Raw genomic sequence first — 19,440 nt, 5'->3', positions numbered from 1 at the left:
TAAAAGTCAGGAACTTGATACTAATGCCTGCCAGGGGTTCAAACTCCTTGCTACGCAGGAGTTTGAGAACCAGGAAGACATCCCACTTGGGAAATGAAACCCGAGGTTTAGACACCGCTGCATTGCTAATACCCGAAAGGACATTAGCAATGAGGGAGGAACTGATCAAGTGTTCAGGTCTGCGACCAGTAGCAGCCGCAATCGTGGAAGTGATGGCAGATTTGTATCCAAGAAGAGTCTTAGAAGAAAGACTCTTCTTTTGATACACTTCCACCAGGAAGTTGGCCAAGTCCTGTGTTGAGGGATAAAGCGGCTTTATCCCCTTGGACAAGGCGAAGGAGGCCCAAGCTCTCCAGCGTAAGTCATAGAGCTGATTAGTTGATCGCCTCTTAGCGTTCAAGGAAAACTCTACTGAACTCTTGTGCAATCCTAGTGCAAGCAGTTTGGAGCGCACAAGAGCCATGCGGTCAAGCACAGACTCTCTGGACGTGGATGAGGGAGGCCTGATCGAGGCTGGAGCAGACTTCCCCCGTCCAGATTCAGAGGTAGAGGGTCTACGTGGGTGAGACCGCGAAGATCTGGAAACCACGGAGCTGTTGGCCAGTAAGGCGCGACCAAAATCAGTCTTGGCCGTTCCTGCAGATACTTTGCCAGTACCCTCGGAATCAGAGATGTCGGGGGATAGGCGTAAGCATCGAGGAGCCTCCACGAGAGAGTGAATGCGTCCACGTGGAACGCATTCGTGTCTCGAAAGGGGCTGACGTACCTGGGAAGCCGAGCGCTGAATCGAGTTGCGAACAGATCGATCAGAGGACGGTCCCACCTTGCCCACAGACGCCGTAGAACGTTGTGAGCGATGGTCCATTCTGTGGGGAGAACCTGATCGCCCCGACTGAGAATGTCGGCCAGGGCGTTCAGTTTCCCCGGAACGAATTGGACTGACATCCGGACCTGATTGGTCTGGCACCAGAGCAGAATCTCCTCCGCTAACAGGGAGAGGGACCGAGAATTGGTGCCCCCCTGGTGGCGAAGGTAAGCTAGGCATGTGGTGTTGTCCCCGTGGACCAACACATCCTGATCCCGAATCAGGAGGCGAAACTCCAGCAGAGCCCGACGAACCGCCTCCAACTCTAGAAAGTTGATGTGTAGGAGGGACTCCTCCTGGGTCCAGACCCCCTGGGCCTCGTGCAGGTCCAGGTGGGCCCCCCAACCCCGCGTAGAAGCGTCGGTGTACAGGAAGAGAGACGGCCGTCTCGGTTGGATAGGCACCGCAGAGTTGAGCCAGATCGGGTCCAGCCATTGGACTACAGCCTCGTGAAACCAAGGCCCGATCTGGACCAACTCGGTGTAATCGAGAGGCCTGGAAGTCCGATCTGCTACTGCCCGTTGCAGGGGACGTTTGTGTAGCCTTGCAAGGGGCAGCAGCAGAGCGACAGACTCCATGGAACCCAACAGTTCCGCCAGCCGCCTGTGAGGAACAGCGCGGCAAGCCTGAATGGAGAGGATCTTTCGCCTCAGGGAGAGGATTCTGTCCGGGGAGGGAGACACAGTGTAAAGCACTGTGTCGAACGCCATCCCCAAGTAGCAAAACTGCTGGGCTGGCACGAGGTCTGACTTGTGCCACTGTATCTGGAACCCCAAAGCATGGGTCCGTTCCAGGACCTGCCGGGTGTGTTGGAGGCATTGATCGCGAGACTGGGCCAGGGTGAGCCAATCGTCCAAATATTGACGCAGACGCACACCCTGAGCTCTGACCAACGCCGCCAGCTCCTTGACCACCTTTGTAAAAATCAGCGGGGCCAAGGACAGGCCGAATGGGAGGGCCCGAAACTCGAACACTGTGCCCTCCCAAACAAACCGGAGCAGATGTCGGTACCCCGGGGCCACCAGGATGTGGAAGTAAGCATCCTGGAGGTCCACAGACGTGGCCCAATCGTTTGGCCGGATGGCCAACCGGACCGACGAAGGGGTTTCCATCTTGAACTTGCACCTGCGAAGGTACAAGTTCAAGGTGGAGAGGTCCAACACCGGCCTGAACCTGCCGTCCTTTTGGGGACGGTGAACAGGCGGGAGTAGAACCCCGGAGAAGGCTGAGAAAGGGGGTAGACAGCCTTCTTCTCGACCAACGAGTTCACCTCGTCTTGAAGAGCCTGCCATCTGGCAGGGTCTCGAGGAGGGGGGAACGTCAAAGGTAGAGCGGACAATGGAGGTTGTGACGACAGCGGTAGAGAAAACCCCGACCCCACCACCCTCAAGATAAACTGGTTGGAGACCAGTCTGCCCCACATGTCGCGGGCCCGAAAAAGGGAACCGACGGACGAAAGAGGGGCAACTTGAGGGGGCGTCAACGTAGGGCCGGGACTCACTGAAAATTCTGCTGGCGGGCAGGCGCAGGCTTGCGACCACCCCCCTGGTGGTGCTGCTTACCCTTACCTGTCTGAGCACCCTTCTTCTTACGCTTGGGAGCACGAGAAGCCGGGGCCGCAGGGGGGAACGCGACAGGCGCCTGAGAGGAGGAAGAAGGAGGCAGTGAAACTGGCTTCTTCTTCTTCTTCTTCTGAGGCTGGGAGCTGGAGGTGACTGTAGCACTTCTCTTACTCCCCGCCGACGTCGCCGAAGCAGCGAGGCCAACCATCAGAGAATCAGTGTTCCTCTGGCGTGTGGACTCCACCACAGAACGGACAGTGCCCGGATGAAAAAGGGAAGAAGGCTGAGGAAACGTGTTCCTCAGACTCTTCCTCATATCCGGAGGCACTAAAGAAGTAGCCAGAAAATGATCACGGAACAGGGCCAACAAGTGGACCCGTGTTCCAATGGCCAATTCTGCCGCAGTCGTCACGCACGATCGCACGGCATGCAAAGCCCGATCCACTCGAACCGTGTCAAGGACCCGAGTGGAATCGGACTCTGCCCGATCGGGAGGGTCCAACAGTGTGGACAGCGTGCTCATCCATGTCAAGGCCTGTGATTGGGCCTCGACAATGGAAGAAACGGTGGCCTCAAGATTGTGGAACGAAGCAGAGCTCAGTTCCACCTTCTTGACCGAAGGCACCTCCCCAACGAACACATCACCGTCAGCCCCACCCTGAACACTCGAAGTCTGGAAAGGGAGAGTTCGAGAGTCAAAGGGAAAAGGGAGGGACGAAACAGATTGGACACGAGGAAACAGTGGAGGTGCGCCTCCCGAAGGAAAGCACGGCACTGAATCCGCGTCCTCCCGAGGAACATAGGTCGCGTTCGCACGTGAATCTGTACTCCTCAGGCGATGTGCTGCCGCTTCCACCGTGGCACTAAGACTAGGGTGGAACGCGAATTGCTGGCGGCCGGATCGTTCATAAAACGAGCCGCCGGCAGACGCGGCGTGTGCCTCCCGCGCCCGGGCCGAAGCGGACTCCAAGGACGAGAGGGCGTCGGAGGGAAGGACGTCCTGAAACTGTTCAAACGTCCTTCTAGCTGTGCGAGGGAGAGCCTCCTGCCTCTCGTCCTCAGACTCCACGTCCTGTGTGTCAACCGAAGGGTTGGGAACACTAGACGACAGACGCTTAAGAGAGGCATCCGTGGCGTCAAGACGCCGCGTGATGTCTGTCATGTACTGTTGGAAAGTACGAAGCATAGCTTCGGAAGTTCCATCAGAAACCGGCAAGGGTAGAGGATCAGTGTTAACCTCAGGGCGACCCTGATCCTCCTCCCCATCGTCCTCTGACTCACTCTCCTCTTCACTTCCCGACAACTCCTCAACAGCAGGAGTGTAGGAAGCTTGAGGGGGAGGAGCCGAAAGTGATGAAGTAGACTGTGACGAAACGCCCACTGAAGCAAGAGGCCGCGAAGACCCCTGCCCCAAAGACGAAACGTCTCCAGCAGCCGAAGGGAGAGAACAACAAAAACCCTGCGACTGTTGGGTCAGTCCAGCCAACGAACCCCCGCCATTTATAGACTGAACAGGGACCCATCGGGTCTGATCAGAAAAGAAATGGTCCGGTCCGGTCGGGGGTGCCGATCCGGTCCGGTCGGGTGGTCCGGTGTTCCGGTGGTCCGGTCCGGTCCGGTCGAGTGGTCCGGTGTTCCGGTGGTCCGGTCCGGTCCGGTGGTCCGGTCCGGTCCCGTACCATCCGGAGGTCCCGTTCGGCACAGAACCATCCGTACCCACAAAAGTGTTCGGGTGGTTCGGTCCGGACGTGGAAACACCGTACCATCCGGACCCGTAGGTCCGGTGGTCCGGTGTGTTCCGGTTCGGTGCCAGACCACCCGGACCAACAGAGGTGGTCGGGTGGTCCGGTCCCGACCGGACCACTGGTCCCGTACCGTACCATCCGGACCCGTAGGTCCGGTGGTCCGGTGTGTCCCGGTTCGGTGCCAGACCACCCGGACCAACAGAGGTGGTCGGGTGGTCCGGTCCCGACCGGACCACTGGTCCCGTACCGTACCATCCGGACCCGTAGGTCCGGGGGTCCGGCAAGGGCCAGAGGTACTGTCCCGCACCGGACCCTAAGGTCCGGTACGGTCCCGTACCATGGGTCCCGTCCGGACCAAACCCGGAGGTCAAGTCCAGTCGGGACCCGTGGGTCCGGTTCGATCCCGACCCGTAAGCCTGGACCGTTCCGGACCCTTGGTCCGGACCATCCGTCACCCGAACACCAGACGCTAAGGAATGGCGTGGGGTCAAGACGGTCCGGTCGGAGGTGTCGGTTTGAGCAACAGAAACAATGTTCCCGTCGCCCTGACCATTCGACAGAAGTACCACGTTCTGTCGAACACCTCCACGTCCAGTAACTAGTCGGCCGGAGCGTTTCATGGAGGGACAGCCACCAGTCACACGGACGTCAGAGGGAACCGTAGTAGCAGTGGTCGTAGGCACGATGCCTGAAACCCCTGCCCCCACAGGACCGCCCTGAACGGGGTCAATTCGCATCCCAACCCCAGCGGGGAGGGAATTCATAGACCCCGTCATCTCCTCCGATCTCCCCCCCCATGAGTCCGAGACTACTGTCGAAACAGCAGTAGACGACCCAGCGAGGGAGTTCAGAGGAGGACCCGTGTCCCTCCTGGCTTCCACAGCGGTGGAAACCGAGGAGGGCACAGGAGAGGCACCGGAAAAGAAAGAAGTCGAAACCTGAGTCTCTCCCGTAGCCCCTAGATCAGATTCACCAACCCCCAAAGAGGGTTGGGAATCGACCCGCCCCCGGATTCGAGCCAGGGAGGAGAAGGAAACCTTCCCCCCAGGCTTGAAACCGGGAGGAGCTGAAGCCTGAGACTGAGGGCCGGACAACGGCGTCGAAGGGGGGGAAGCGTGTTCCACGGAAGGAGAAGGAGAAAGACGCTTTTTCTTTCCCCTCGACCTTCCCCGAACCTTCGACGGCGCAGCCCCGCCCGAAGTCCCAGGTTCAAGCCCAGCCTGTTTGAGCAAGCTCGCATTGAGCTTGCTCAAACAGGCTTTCTCCGCCCTCCCTCGCCGCAAACGCAAAGCGTTTGGGGAGGGAGAGTCGGAGCGCCGAAAGGTCCCCCTGTCCGTGCGCAAAACATGACGCTGTGCGCCCGGAGAAGGGTTGCCCCCGGCAGACTCTGGTTCCGTAGAACCAGAGCCCAAAACAAGACGAGACATCCTACCTCGCCCTGTACGTACCCTTAAAAAATCGAGAATTAACAAAATTCAAAGAAAATTAGGTCAATACTCAAGTGAATGAGGCGAAACGAGAAGCAGACGACCGGTCACCACGAAGTAGGACGGTAGGCACGCCGAGTCCGCCACACAACAACGGAGGCACAAGTTGGAAGAAAAACAACGTAGCCTCAAGCCAGAAGTGGAATAACACACAAAAATCCAACAGGTGGTAATCCACACAGAAAAGAAGACTCTAGAATCCAAAATAATCCGGGAGCGCAGCAGAAACACAGCCTACTGTCACGCGCGAAAAAAGAAAGAGGACGCGCCACCTACATCCTGTAAGGGGGAAGCACTCAGACAGTGCTTGGGATCCACGGTGGCGCATGGTTATGGGAGATAATTGTACCCACGCAGCGTTTTGTCCAATTTTTTCGGCCTATAATAGATAATGTGCAAGAATAGTACTGTCGAGGTAAGTGTTATATTGACAACTGCACCAGTTCCTGCTATCCTTTGTGGTTCTTCTCTGAAGTAACGGAATATTCTCTTGACAATGTACAATTTATCTGCTCAAACAGATAAAAATGTACATTGTCACTGAGTATGAAGTCTCTCAAACATTATAGATGCCTCAGATTGTTCACACCAGTGCAACGTCGTTGCATTCATCAGTCGCCATTCTTGCAAAAAAGAGAGTGTTTACAAACCTTAGGACCAGCTCCTTCCCCACGGATGCGCAAAGGCAGGCGACTCTGGCGGCCTGTGATGTCACAGAAGGCAGTGCGTGTGTACTGGATGGCCTCCCTTGGCTTGAAGATGACGCTGACCTCAAAGGATGAGTTAGGCCAGATGTCTCCCTCCACAGGTTCAATCTTGATGACGTCGTCTTCAAACAGCATAGGGTCCCTGTCCACCACCTGAGGAGGGAACGGTAGAAATATACATTTCAGACTATCCTTAATCAGGGTATGCATGCAGACACTGTGTTTATCCCCCATAAAAATAACAAGAAGGGCAAAGCCCATACGACTCACATGCTTTACACATTTTTCCTACCAAAATACATGTGACCTTGACCCAAGGTCAAGGTCATCCAAGGTCATGCAACACAAAGCTGTTAATTCAAGACATAGGAAGTACAATGGTGCTTATTGGCTCTTTCTACCATGAGATATGGTCACTTTTAGTGGTTCACTACCTTATTTTGGTCACATTTCATAAGGGTCAAAGTGACCTTGACCTTGATCATATGTGACCAAATGTGTCTCATGATGAAAGCATAACATGTGCCCCACATAATTTTTAAGTTTGAAACAGTTATCTTCCATAGTTCAGGGTCAAGGTCACTTCAAAATATGTATACAATCCAACTTTGAAGAGCTCCTGTGACCTTGACCTTGAAGCAAGGTAAACCAAACTGGTATCAAAAGATGGGGCTTACTTTGCCCTATATATCATATATAGGTGAGGTATTGAATCTCAAAAACTTCAGAGAAAATGGGAAAAATGTGAAAAATAGCTGTTTTTTAGGCAACATTTATGGCCCCTGCGACCTTGACCTTGAAGCAAGGTCAAGATGCTATGTATATTTTTTGGGGCCTTGTCATCATACACCATCTTGCCAAATTTGGTACTGATAGACTGAATAGTGTCCAAGAAATATCCAACGTTAAAGTTTTCCGGACGTCCGACGGACGGACGGACGGACGGACGGACGACTCGGGTGAGTACATAGACTCACTTTTGCTTCGCATGTGAGTCAAAAACGTTTTTAAATGTAAAAAAAATGGTTGTAAAAGAGAGAGAGAGAGAGAGAGAGAGAGAGAGAGAGAGAGAGAGAGAGAGAGAGAGAGAGAGAGACACAGACAGAGAGAGAGAGACACACAGAGAGAGAGAGAGACACAGAGAGAGACAGAGAGAGACAGAGAGATAGAGAGAGACAGAGAGAGAGAGAGAGAGAGAGAGAGAGAGAGAGAGAGAGAGAGAGAGAGAGAGAGAGAGAGAGAGAGAGAGAGAGAGAGAGAGAGTTGCAAAGTTGACACAAAACTAAACACTGTACAAAGAGTAAATCTTCGGGAAAAAAGGTTCTAAAAGAGATGAAGGACTCTATCATAGGGTCTTCAAACCGGTGTTTTACTGTGCAATAAGACTAAAAAGATCCACAAAGGAGACAAAGACACTTACTCTTTTCCTGTTCTGGAATGTTCTGCCGAGGATGGCAAGCTTGTCTCTCAAGGTGGGGTCCTGTACACACTCATCCAGAAAGCGGTCTGTGTCCGTGTTCTCTTCTCGGTCAAGCTCGATCTGTTGTCTGCAATCACAAACGTTGGATGATCAACACATAATGATAAGAAAAAAGCCACATGCTGAATGTTTAAAGATCGCTAACATTACATTTTAATGCCCGGAGTCAAGCCTAGCCAACCAAAAAGAATGTGAGCATGCAATTTCAAACAATGCATGTTTACTGTAAAGACAAACACAATAAACAACAACAACAACAACTACAAGTGCTTGCATTAAGCTTCATTTTACTTAAAACAGAGCGCAAACTCAAAACACAGTTTGAGTACGATAAGACTTTCATGTGTGTCACACTCACTCAAGATAAACAAATATTCTTTCAGAAGAAAAGTATAAGACTGAACAATGTCAGACTCACACACAAGCAAACACAGAGACACAAAACAAATAACAGGGGCTCGGCAGGAGGACTTCTCCCACTTACAGAAGTTTCTGTTGGTCTTCCTCCTCCTGAGTGGCAAACTGTGTCCAGCGGAAGTGGGCGATGACGTCAGAGCGGTTGCTAATGGTGATGGTGCGTTGTGTTGCCATGGAGAGGTAGGTGCTCTCCATAAACAGAGAATTCTTGTCCAGTCGTACGTTTGCGTCATGGGCTGCTCCGTACAGGCTCACGTACACTGTCTCTCCTGTAAACAACATCGTTAAAACTGTTGTAATTAAGCATCAATGATCTAGTCTCTCATGTCTCACAGAGAGAGGCTGAAAGTTCACTACTTCCTGAAGACTGGACTTGTCGTCCACCTATGTGCAAACAATCAGCAGAAAAAATGACACAGTTTTGAAAAAGCAATTTGAAGATTTGACTTAACTTTTCTGAGAAAAATTGAGTTTTTCAGATCTGAACAAAAGGTTAATTAAGCTGACCAGAAACTGTCAACCTGCAGGGGGGTGGGAGGAACAAATACTGATGTCCATCATTTACCATGCTGCACTAAAACCGTTCAAGCCAACATGCCTTTTCAAATGTGTTGAAAGAAATCCCATACTGAGACTGTTCATGTGAAGTTATAACACCTGCATAACAGTGAAAACTTTGTTCTTACCTGTATCGTATGAGATGACCAGGTTGCTATGGTGATCACCGGTCTGGGCGGGGTTGAACTCAACGGTGACCTGCATACTTTCGTTGACAGGCAGTGTTCCGATCTCTGGTGTCACAGTGAATGGCTTGTGGTCCTTGTCATTCCTGTTAGGTAAAAATTAAAAAAAGTAATCAAAGTTAACATACATGTAATACATAAGAGAATTCTCATTTCTCATAGGCGAAATTCTGACAAGAATAACCAAGCAAACCAAAAACTTGATACATGTAAGCAAACATGTTTGGTTGAACATTAGCATAACAAAAAACCTGGAACATGTGTTCAACAAAGAAGACTTTTTCTTTCATTCAAGAGTATTGAGATTAAAATGGTGTTGGTGCTATAAATCATCTGTAAAACACCTATATATCCACAAAATAAGAGAGAGACACACACAGACAGATGTCACACAGACACACACGCCAGACACACACGTCACACGTACACACACACGTCACCCACACGCACAATCTCTCTCTCTCTCTCTCTCTCAAACATACATGCACACACTCACTCAAACACACAGCTAGAGACTAGCCAGCAAAGCAGTAAAGCAATGCATACTTTTCAGTCTGAACAGTGAACTTGGCTTCACGGTTCCCGATGTTACGGATCAGCAGAGTTCTGGAGTTTGGGTACTTGACGGCACAGGCAGGAAAATGGATGTCATCTGGGAAATCCAGGATGGCTCTTGCTCCAATGGCGTGAACAGGAATCACAAACTTCTCACGCTCCGTGATGCCGATCAGCTCATGTTCGTAATCCTGTCAGAATAAAACACTCACTCAATCAACATAGTGTGAAGTACACACAATCAGAGACTGCAATGAAGCCTGCAATGTGCAATAAACTTGTTTTATTCAGAAATGATTCTCTGCCGTTCTGACATAGCTTCACATTTAGGAGACACTACAATTTGGCATGGGTTTCTGCCTTGCAAATTCTGTAAGGAATAACATCAAAAAAGGTTAAAAAGTCTTGAAAGAAAAAAACTACCCAAAGTATCTAACTTCACCACAATTGTATGGTTTATCATAAGAGAATCAACAAGTTTACCAACAGCTTCCTATTCCTAAAGATGCAAACAATCCGCACAGGTTCCATTGATACAGCCAAACCAGCCCAGTACCATAGAACAAACAACAAATAAAAAATGCCTTCAGAATTTCTGCTTACTTTCTTCTCGTCAGGCATGAACTCGATGTAGAAGGTGGTGGGGAGGCCTGGTCCAACCTTGTGGCCCACATTATTAGGGCTGATGATGTTGAAGTACGGCGAGTCAGCCTGTGTCACTTTCACTAGGCGGGGTACCTGTCAAGTAAAAAGTCCAAACAAATTAGTAGAGGGACACTGAAGAAAAACGGGCTGAAATGGTGAACACACACACACACACACACACACACACGCTATCACACAGACATACACACACAAGCATGCACACACACACACATTAATATTTTGTATCACAAAGCCTAAGCCTAACCTTCACTACTGTACACAGGCATGCACATGTGACAGGGTGACCAGTCACCAACTATAGAGTAAGCTGTTGTCATTGTCCAGTTTAGTCTTTGTTGCCGATCAGTTTGTGTTAGGTGTCTATTCATTATTTGTTAACAAAAAGTACTGGTGTGTACCAGCCATGCTCAAACACAGTTTGTTTACATCTGAGCGGTGGCCATCTTTATTTGCATAAAATCTATTTTTAGATTGGTTGGGTTGACTGCTATTTTATGCAATCCAAGGCTTTATATTACTTTTAGATGTTAATAATGCATGGATATAGATATTATGTTGCTGTATGTTCGTGCTTAAGTACTTTTTAAGGCCCTGTTGGTCCTTAAATTGCTTTAATGTTCGATCAGCTTCGACCCAAACCTTCGACGCTATGTGAGTTTTTAGCGCCAAGTAGGTGACGTCTGGAATTTCCCTATTATCTCCATAATGGTAACTTTTTCGTAAATCTAACTTAGTGCACTTCATTTCTTATTCCCTTAAGATACTTTTTGAGTTAAAGTGCATTAATAAATGTTTGGATCAAGCAAATCAAAGTTTTCCTCGGTTTGACAGGTGTCTCACCGCGTGACGTCACACGCGTCATTTTAGCAACTGTGTTTCTTTATCAAGTTTAACGTCACATAACTCGTCATAAGTTCCATTTTACCACAAGTATGACACATGTATGGAAAGTTCAGGAGTTCATCTTGTAATGGAGTGAATTGTATTTGGTGCAGGAAGTGATCGAGTTGAGCAATCTTTATTTTGCTGGGTTTTGATCGTCAAACGGTCATTCATTCTGAGTAATTGATCATAATTATCTTTTGGTCTGGACTTCTAAAGTTATATCTTGTAACATGAGTTAAAAAGTATCTTTCACACTGGTTTTGTAGCAACAAACCGATTGCAAATGCATGCATTTTCCGTAAAGTTATTAGCTGTTAAAGATTCTAAACAAACACAGATTTGGCTATCAGGCAGTGCCAGACGGCCCTTTTGGAAATTGCTGTGAGCCGCTTGCAGTGCAGTCCGCGCGAGCAGTATAAATAGCCTCCGGTACCAGCATAAAAAAAGAGGAGTCAGGGAGAGAGTCATTCAGTGAGGCAGTTCATTGTTCGGCTCCACTGACTGAGGAGATGTAGTTTGTATTGTATGTTGTGGCTTGTAGCCACCGGCTTCTGTCGGGTTGGCGAGAGGAGGAGGGAAGATAATATAGAGACAGAGAAATAAAGTTCGTCATGCCAGTATTACTGCTGTTGTTGTCACAATGTCATCTGTTGTGCTTGAGAGAGTGAGTCCAGAATGAGTCCGTAACACATCAAGAGAAGAGAAACAAAAGAACAACGGAACATTATTCCTTCTTTTCCGAACCTCTACACACATATACATATTTTTGTCTGTGTCCCTGTCTCTCTTTCTCACACATATGTATGTTCACATTCTCTCTTGCTTCATCACACATGCAGTTTTTCTTTCATGCACATTTACATTCTTTTTCACACATGTCAGCACATACCTTGTCATTGTTCCTGAGAACAAGAGGGACCCGGTAGGTCTCAAAAGGCTCAAAGTTCTGGAAGTACACTTCAGAGGGAAATGGTTGGCACAGTGGCTCGTCAATGTTCACTTGGGAAAACTGAAACAGAGAATTATCAATGAAGTTAAAATTCTGATAGCTAACAATGTGCTTCTTTCCACTGTCACATATTTTTCAAGCTAGCAGCAATAAGAGGTGCCCTCACAAAAGTTTGTGTACGGTTAGTTAGGTATAATCAGCCACATCATGCAGTTCTGGCAAATGACCAATTAGGTCTTTTACCTGCCACGAGTAGTGACACCGAGTTGGAACATCAATATCATCTTTGAGTCATCATATAAAGTTGACCTGTGTTCATCCACGGCATGAATTCGAACCTGTGACCCTGGGGTCAAAAGTCCAGTACTCTACCATTTGCTAGCAGACCCCCATGATCTTCTATGGTCAACAAGATGACGATTCTAAGACATTAAATAGACTGACCTTTTGCAGAGAGGTGTCTCCCATGTCCAGCAACTCCACTTTGCGCGGCAGTCGCATGATGTGTGTGTTGGCCAGCTTCTGTTCTGTGCTCAGCTTCATGTCAAACAGAAACTTGCTGGGCGTCATCTGCGAATTCAGCACATCAAGCAGAGGTTAGAGTAAGCACAATTCAAAACTCCCTATGTATGCAGATATGGGATTCTGAAGTCTCCATTAAATTACATATTCTTACCCAATTCTCATAAATGCATTGACTTTGATCTCACATGCTAGATGTCGAAAAACTACTCAAATTACCTGCCCTTGTAGGGTGGTAACCAAGCTAAAAAAGACGCCATAGCCGTTGCTATGGCCTGACCCAGCCTGGTTACCCACAATACCCCGCGCGCCACGTGGGCGGCAGCATCCTGAAGAATCATTCTCAACTTTCGACTACTCAGGGTCAGAGGTGTTTAGATTTACTACTCTCACGGCCTTCTCTTACTGGCCTGTCTGTTGGACTAGCTGTTTTTTTGGGGGGCCTTACCTGTTCGCCGTTTTGGTGAGACCTTTCCTTTTTTGGTTTTGTAATTGTATTTTTTGCTTGCTTTAACAGACACGTGCAGATCTTTTTTCTGGGTGACTGTTTGTTGACTTAGTCAAGCCATTATGGCCGATAGCAAGCTCAGTGCGAGGCAGGAAGACGACTTGGCTCTTAGCCCTGTAAGAAAGGGTAAAGGTAAAGGAAAGTCAAAAGAAAAGAAGGAGGTTGACCTACCCGCTATGCGGGTTGAAGACCCTGCTAACAGTACTAGTACTACTTTTCTGGTACCCATTCCCCCTCAGCACGCATCTCCTCATAAAGATAATTTGCCTGGGCCCTCGGCCCTAGACTCGCTTAAGGATGAACTTTGTGTTTTTATCACTAAGCAGCTGGCGTCACGGGAGGCGGGGCTTGCACTGCCCCCGTCTGTTGGGGATTCTTCCTCTCTGGCACATTTGGTACCGGCCTCTTCGGCAGCGGTGGAAGGCCTCTCTGCTTCTTCTTCGCACTGGTCGAGTGCTCTTGGCCATCTCGGTCCGACCCCTTCTACCTCGGGTAGCGTGGGGGTTGGTCGCGAGCACCCTCTCCTTTTGGAGGGGGGGTCGGCTCCTCGCCTGCCTCTGTCCTCTTACCTCGCCTCGAGCGCAGCTTTGTTGGACATGCAGTCCCCTTTTCAAGGGGGAGTGGGGGGGCACGGTGAGTGTGGTCTACCCGATCACTACCAGGCTTCGGGTTCACGCCCGTCTGGTTTTTCTTTTGCTCATACACAGCCCGGGGGTGTTGTATGGCCTTCCCAGGCTACGTTACATACCTCTGCTTTGCCACAGGTTGGGCAAAGGGATGTGTCAGTTGGTCACTCTTTCCCGCAGGCCGTATCGGGTGATAACTGCGGGACAGCTGCCTCAGTCAAGAGCGTTACCTTCTTACCAGCGGGATTTGGCCTCGGCCAGCAACCAACCAACCCCCCCCTGCGGGAGTGGTGTGGCTGCAGGGCTGCAGCAGGGGGACGGGTGGGGACAGCCTTTTGTGGCTGCGTCCCTCACCCCGTCCTTCCCCCCTCAGGCGGGGTTCTCTGCGGTGACGAGCCACCCCCCTCCTCTCTCGGGTCGTGGCGTGGCCCAGACCAGTCAGACAGGCTCTATGCACGGGGACGCGGCTCTCGCACAGCGGGTGGCTTATAGTGGGCCGGCCTTGGCTTTGCCTACTGCTACTTTTCACCCTGCCTCCCAACAGGGCTCGGTGCTGGCTACCCACCCCCCTCCCTCCTCGGGGCAGGTGAGCGATGGGGGTCAGCAGGCAGGGGTAGATCACGCGGTTCTCTCTCACACTGGACAGTGGGATCAACAATCTTTTCAGCAAGCTTACTCTCCTGTCTCCCCTCCTTCGTGTCGAGACACGAGGGGGGGTGGGGGGGGGGGGGGGGACTCGGACGAGGAGGAGGAAGAGTGTGTAGCTTTGCCTGCTTCTTTCGGGCGCGCTATGCAAAAAGCAGCTGAGGTTACGGCCAAATATTTCCCAGAAGGGGTGGTGGATTCGGGCCAGGGGGTCTCTCTTCCCCCATCCGCCTCTGATGACTTTAGGCCTACGCGGTCTGATTCTCAATCTTTTAGATTTGTTGAGTCTCCTGCGATCTCTTACCACATGGCTCAGCTTTTGGCTAGACCCGCACCTCTGGGTAGCGGAATCCCGCCTACCCCCTTCCCTCTCCTGCAAGCACATATGGGCCTGCGCCGCCTGCGATTGGCCCATGGTTGGCCTCGGGTTTGCAGGCCACGTCTTTTTCGCCGTTAGTTCAGAAACCGGATTCAAACATTCTCCCTTCCTAGGGCCACTTTTCCGATTACGCCGGAACTGGTCTTGCTTCTTCCTAAGCCACCCACAGGGAAAGCGAGTCTCTCGCTCAGTGATAACTCTCTCTCCTCTCTGGAGGAGGTGGGCAGGTATGGTCTAGAGTTAGCGTCTATTGCGGAAACTCTCCTCCGTGCGCTCACACGAGCTATCACGGCTTCTCTCGAACCTTTCTCGTTCAGGGATGACACCTCGGCTAGGGACGTCTCCACTCTGCTTTCAGCGCTGGCAATGGTCAATTCTGAGAGAATGAGCTCTTCTTCAAAGCTCTATGCTCTCGCTGTTTTTTCTCGGCGTGATCTTCTGCTTTCTCAGGCTGGGTTTTCTCAGCAGTCTACCATAGATTCTCTGCGGTCGTCCCCGTTTGTTGAAGGCTCCCTCCTGGGGAGGGTGGCCCTTGATGCCCGGCAGAAGGAGCTGCAGGAGGCATTAGAGACAGGCATTTGGCGGGGTTTTCGGCAAAGCCCCCCCAGAAGTCTCAGTTTTATCCTTCGTCCAAAAACAAGAAGCAGCACAGTTCCCAACGCCCGAAAGAACAGGCGAACAAGGTGGCCCCCTCTCGGGGGGCCCCTTATCCGAAAAAGCCATCGTTCGGAAAGGGCAGGGGGGGGGCTCGTAAGCCCAACCCCCAATGATGCGCTCCCGGTCGCACCACCCCCTCACCCCCCACACTTGTTGTGGCAGGGGGCCCCTCCAGGGCTCTATCTCATTGGCAGGCATCAGTGCACAGCCAGTGGATAGTAGGGGTGGTGCGGTCGGGCTTCAGGCTTTTGTGGGAGGAAGCCAAGACCCCCTTAACCAGGGAGCCTCCTCCCTTTCGTTTCCCGGCCAGTCCGGAGGCCAAGTCTGTTTTACAGGCGGAGATCGATTCGCTGCTGGCCAAAGCGGCTGTGGAGGAGATTGTCATTCACACCTCCCCAGGGTTCTATGGACGGCTGTTCGTAGTTCCCAAGGCTTCGGGCAGGTGGAGGCCTGTTCTGGATCTTTCCCTGCTCAACACGTTCCTCAGAAAGATCAAATTCCGTATGGAAACCCCGGCCTCAGTCAGGGAAGCCCTTCGCCCGGGCGACTGGACCACCTCGGTGGATTTGACGGACGCCTACTTTCATGTCCTCATGCACCCCAGACAGAAAGTGGCTTCGCTTTCGCTGGGGTCATCAGATTTTTCAGTTCAGGGCTCTGCCCTCTGGCCTATCGCTGGCACCTTGGGTGTTTACTATGGTGATCAGGCAGCTGTGTGTGCTGATCAGACAGAGAGGTATTCGTCTCAGGACGTACCTCGACGACTGGTTGGTGTTGAATCAGAGTCAGGCAGTGTGCCAGTTGCACACTCAGATCGTGTTAAACCAGGCTTCTTTTCTGGGGTTCTCAGTCAATCAGGCAAAATCGGAACTCACCCCATCCCAGAGGTTTGTTTACCTAGGCATGATGTTCAACACGGTCTCGTGGACGGTTCAGCCTACTCGGGAGAGAATAGAGCGACTTCAGGCTCTCATTTCGGCCTTGGCGGCAGGGGAGCAGACCTCGGTGAGGGTCTTGACCTCTGTCCTGGGCCAAATGGAATCAATGGCCACGTTGGTTCCTTTGGGGAGGGTTTTCAAGAGACCCTTTCAGTCTTCCCTCAAGTCCCTTTGGGACCCGTCTTCTCAGGATTGGGACAAGATTGTCTCCCTCCAAGGTTGGTTCAGTCAGACGACGAGTCGTTGGCTGGATTCAGATTGGATTGCTCAGGGGGTTCTCATCGCTCTTCCTTCCCCAGACTTAGATCTTTTCACGGACGCCTATCTGTCCGGATGGGGAGCCCACATCGGAAATCATACAATCTCGGGGCTCTGGACTGGAACACAACTCCTTTGGCACATCAATCGCCTGGAGTTGGAAGCGGTTGCTCTCAGTCTGCAGGCTTTTCGCCATCTACTTGTGGGCAGGCATGTCAGGTTGCATACCGACAATACCACAGTGGCAGCCTATGTCAACAAACAGGGGGGAGCACGTTCGCGCCCCCTGTCAGACAGAGCTTGCGAGATACTGATTTGGTGCCACTCGCACCAAATCAACATCTCAGCGAAATATCTCCCCGGCAAGCTCAATACCCTGGCCGACTCGCTCAGCAGGACCTCTCAGGTGTTGCATACAGAGTGGACCATCACGCACAATGCTCTTCAGCGTTTGTGGGTGCAGGTGGACAAACCATTGATAGACCTCTTTGCCACGAGATTTTCCAAAAGGCTGCCGATCTTTGTGTCCCCGTTTCCGGACACGCAGGCTTGGCAAGTCAACGCCCTGGAGATCTCGTGGACAGGCCTTCAGGCCTATGCGTTCTCCCCCTTTCCTCTGCTCGGCAGAGTGGTGCGGAAAGCCGAGATGGAGCGCCCTGCTCTTCTGCTGATAGCTCCCATGTGGCCAGCACAGCATTGGTTCCCCGATCTGTTAGGTCTGGCCAAAGGACCTCCCATTCCTCTAAATCTGGCTCGGGGAGATCTAGTTCAACTAAGGACTGGCATCCCGCACCATGCCCCGCAGGCCCTTTGCCTACACGGCTGGAGGTTGTGAGGTCAGCGTTACAGAAATCAGGTGCTTCTGATCTGACACTGGACTTGGTGCAGAAGGCACACAGGTCCTCTACTTCTTCGGTTTATGCTTCTTTGTCGACTAGGGGCAGCTCGGCCTCTTCTCTGAGGGTCAGGCGTTCGGCTATCTCAGCTACCCTGAAACAGATTGGCCGCTCCATTAGCGTTCATGGTGTGATCGCGGGCGTCATCAGAGGGGCCTCTTTGAAGGAATCCAAGAGGCGGACCCCTGTTCCTGCTTGGGATTTATTTTTGGTCTTGGAGTTGTTGCGGTCCTCTGCGTTTGAGCCTTTACAGACTTCCAGTTTGCTTAACCTTACTCGTAAGGCTTTGTTCCTCTTGCTCCTGGCTACAGCCCGCAGGGGCAGTGAGATAGATGCGCTTTCAGGGTTACCGGAGGACGTGTCGTTTGAGCGTAACGGTTCCGTTTCTCTGCATTTTCGGCCAGATTTTCTGGCAAAGAACCAGAAGCCGGGTCAAGCTCCCCCGGTTATTCATGTTCTTCCTCTAGGGACTATTCTCGCTCCGGACGATCCTGATTTGTCTAATTGTCCGGTTCGAGTCTTGAACGCCTACTTGACTCGCACTAAGCTTGTTAGAGCTAAGAACCAGAAGCTCCTCTGCATATCTCTTAACACGAAACGTGGTAAAGACATTTCCAAATTGACCCTTTCAAGATGGATAGCGACTCTCATAAGGCAGGCCTATGAGTGGTGGCTTGGTGAGAAGGGGGGGTGGTCAGTCCTCCCTCTGGCTTCGGCACGGGTTCATGAATCCAGAGCCTGGGCGTCGTCCTTGGCAGTGTTGCGTTCAGGTCGTCTTGATGAAGTCATGCAAACTGCCTATTGGAGGTCGGATGACGTGTTCATCAACTTTTACCTCCGGGATATTGCCTGCACACGGCTGGATGGTGCTAACGCATTGCCGTCTTTAGTCGCGGCAGGACAAGTTCTTTCTAGGACATAAGTAAGTTCCCTCCACCTTTAGGGGGAATCTGCATTTATGAGAATTGGGTAAGAATACGTAATTTAATCGAAAATTTCAAAAGTAAATTTTCATTTGATTAATATACTTACCCAATTCTCATAGTTAATACCCTCCCATCCATCCCCGCTACTTAATTGTCTGGTTTTTTTTGAGAGTCTCGAATGATTCTTCAGGATGCTGCCGCCCATGTGGCGCGCGGGGTATTGTGGGTAACCAGGCTGGGTCAGGCCATAGCAACGGCTATGGCGTCTTTTTTAGCTTGGTTACCACCCTACAAGGGCAGGTAATTTGAGTAGTTTTTCGACATCTAGCATGTGAGATCAAAGTCAATGCATTTATGAGAATTGGGTAAGTATATTAATCAAATGAAAATTTACTTTTGAAATGTTCGATTTTAATTGAAAGGAAAGACTCACATTTTTGGAATTGGTTCTGGGGCTTTGAAATTTATGGAAAACTGTACACTTTCATTTACGTCTTTGAATTATGTAAAGCTCAGTAACTTTGTCTATGAAATGATCATGCATAATTGTATAATATGCACTTTGTCTTTTCATGCAGAAATGTTGGGTGTACATGTACATGCACTACAACAAATGATATACATGAACATGTATATATATAGACTTCAGGTATAATCAACCAATAACCTCAACTCCTTCCCCTCCTTCTCGACACAGAAAAGGGAAATCCAACAAAGCTGTTGTCGAAGCGTGTGTAATGAATGCATTTTGCCAACACACTACATTTGTAGTGTATCAATTTGGGGTAACATTTTCTTTTAATCAGAAAATGTGCTGGCAACGCCCAAATTGCAGGCAGCAGCTTTAATTGAAACATTTCCAGCTATTTTACACACAAAACATTGCATGTATTACATGTGAACAGTTTCAATGGCTTAATTTAAATCGAAATTGAATGCATATGAGTCCAAAAAAAAAGCTCATCTACTTTAGTTATGCAGGGCTTTTCTTATGGTTGTAGGGGACTAAATAGGGTTGAGCATA

At 50.5% G+C, this 19,440-nt stretch overlaps 1 protein-coding gene across 10 annotated transcripts in view; it reads right to left on the bottom strand.

The window, feature by feature from the left end:
- Positions 1-19,440, bottom strand: part of LOC138966370 (hydrocephalus-inducing protein homolog) — a 244,873-nt gene that overhangs the window by 222,089 nt on the left and 3,344 nt on the right. For all 10 annotated transcript variants that reach the window (XM_070338641.1, XM_070338587.1, XM_070338596.1 and 7 more), the window contains 8 exons: positions 12,506-12,631; positions 12,002-12,121; positions 10,165-10,299; positions 9,553-9,752; positions 8,950-9,092; positions 8,331-8,532; positions 7,787-7,913; positions 6,310-6,519 (listed from right to left, as the gene is read on the bottom strand). In XM_070338641.1, coding sequence (XP_070194742.1) covers positions 6,310-6,519; positions 7,787-7,913; positions 8,331-8,532; positions 8,950-9,092; positions 9,553-9,752; positions 10,165-10,299; positions 12,002-12,121; positions 12,506-12,631 — 1,263 coding nt within the window. The remainder of the gene's footprint in view (positions 1-6,309; positions 6,520-7,786; positions 7,914-8,330; positions 8,533-8,949; positions 9,093-9,552; positions 9,753-10,164; positions 10,300-12,001; positions 12,122-12,505; positions 12,632-19,440) is intronic.

This window comes from Littorina saxatilis, linkage group LG1 (genome assembly GCF_037325665.1).
Source record: "Littorina saxatilis isolate snail1 linkage group LG1, US_GU_Lsax_2.0, whole genome shotgun sequence".
Taxonomy (NCBI): Eukaryota; Metazoa; Mollusca; class Gastropoda; order Littorinimorpha; family Littorinidae; genus Littorina; species Littorina saxatilis.
Note: the sequence above shows the minus strand (reverse complement) of the source record. Positions and strands in the feature narration are given on the sequence as shown.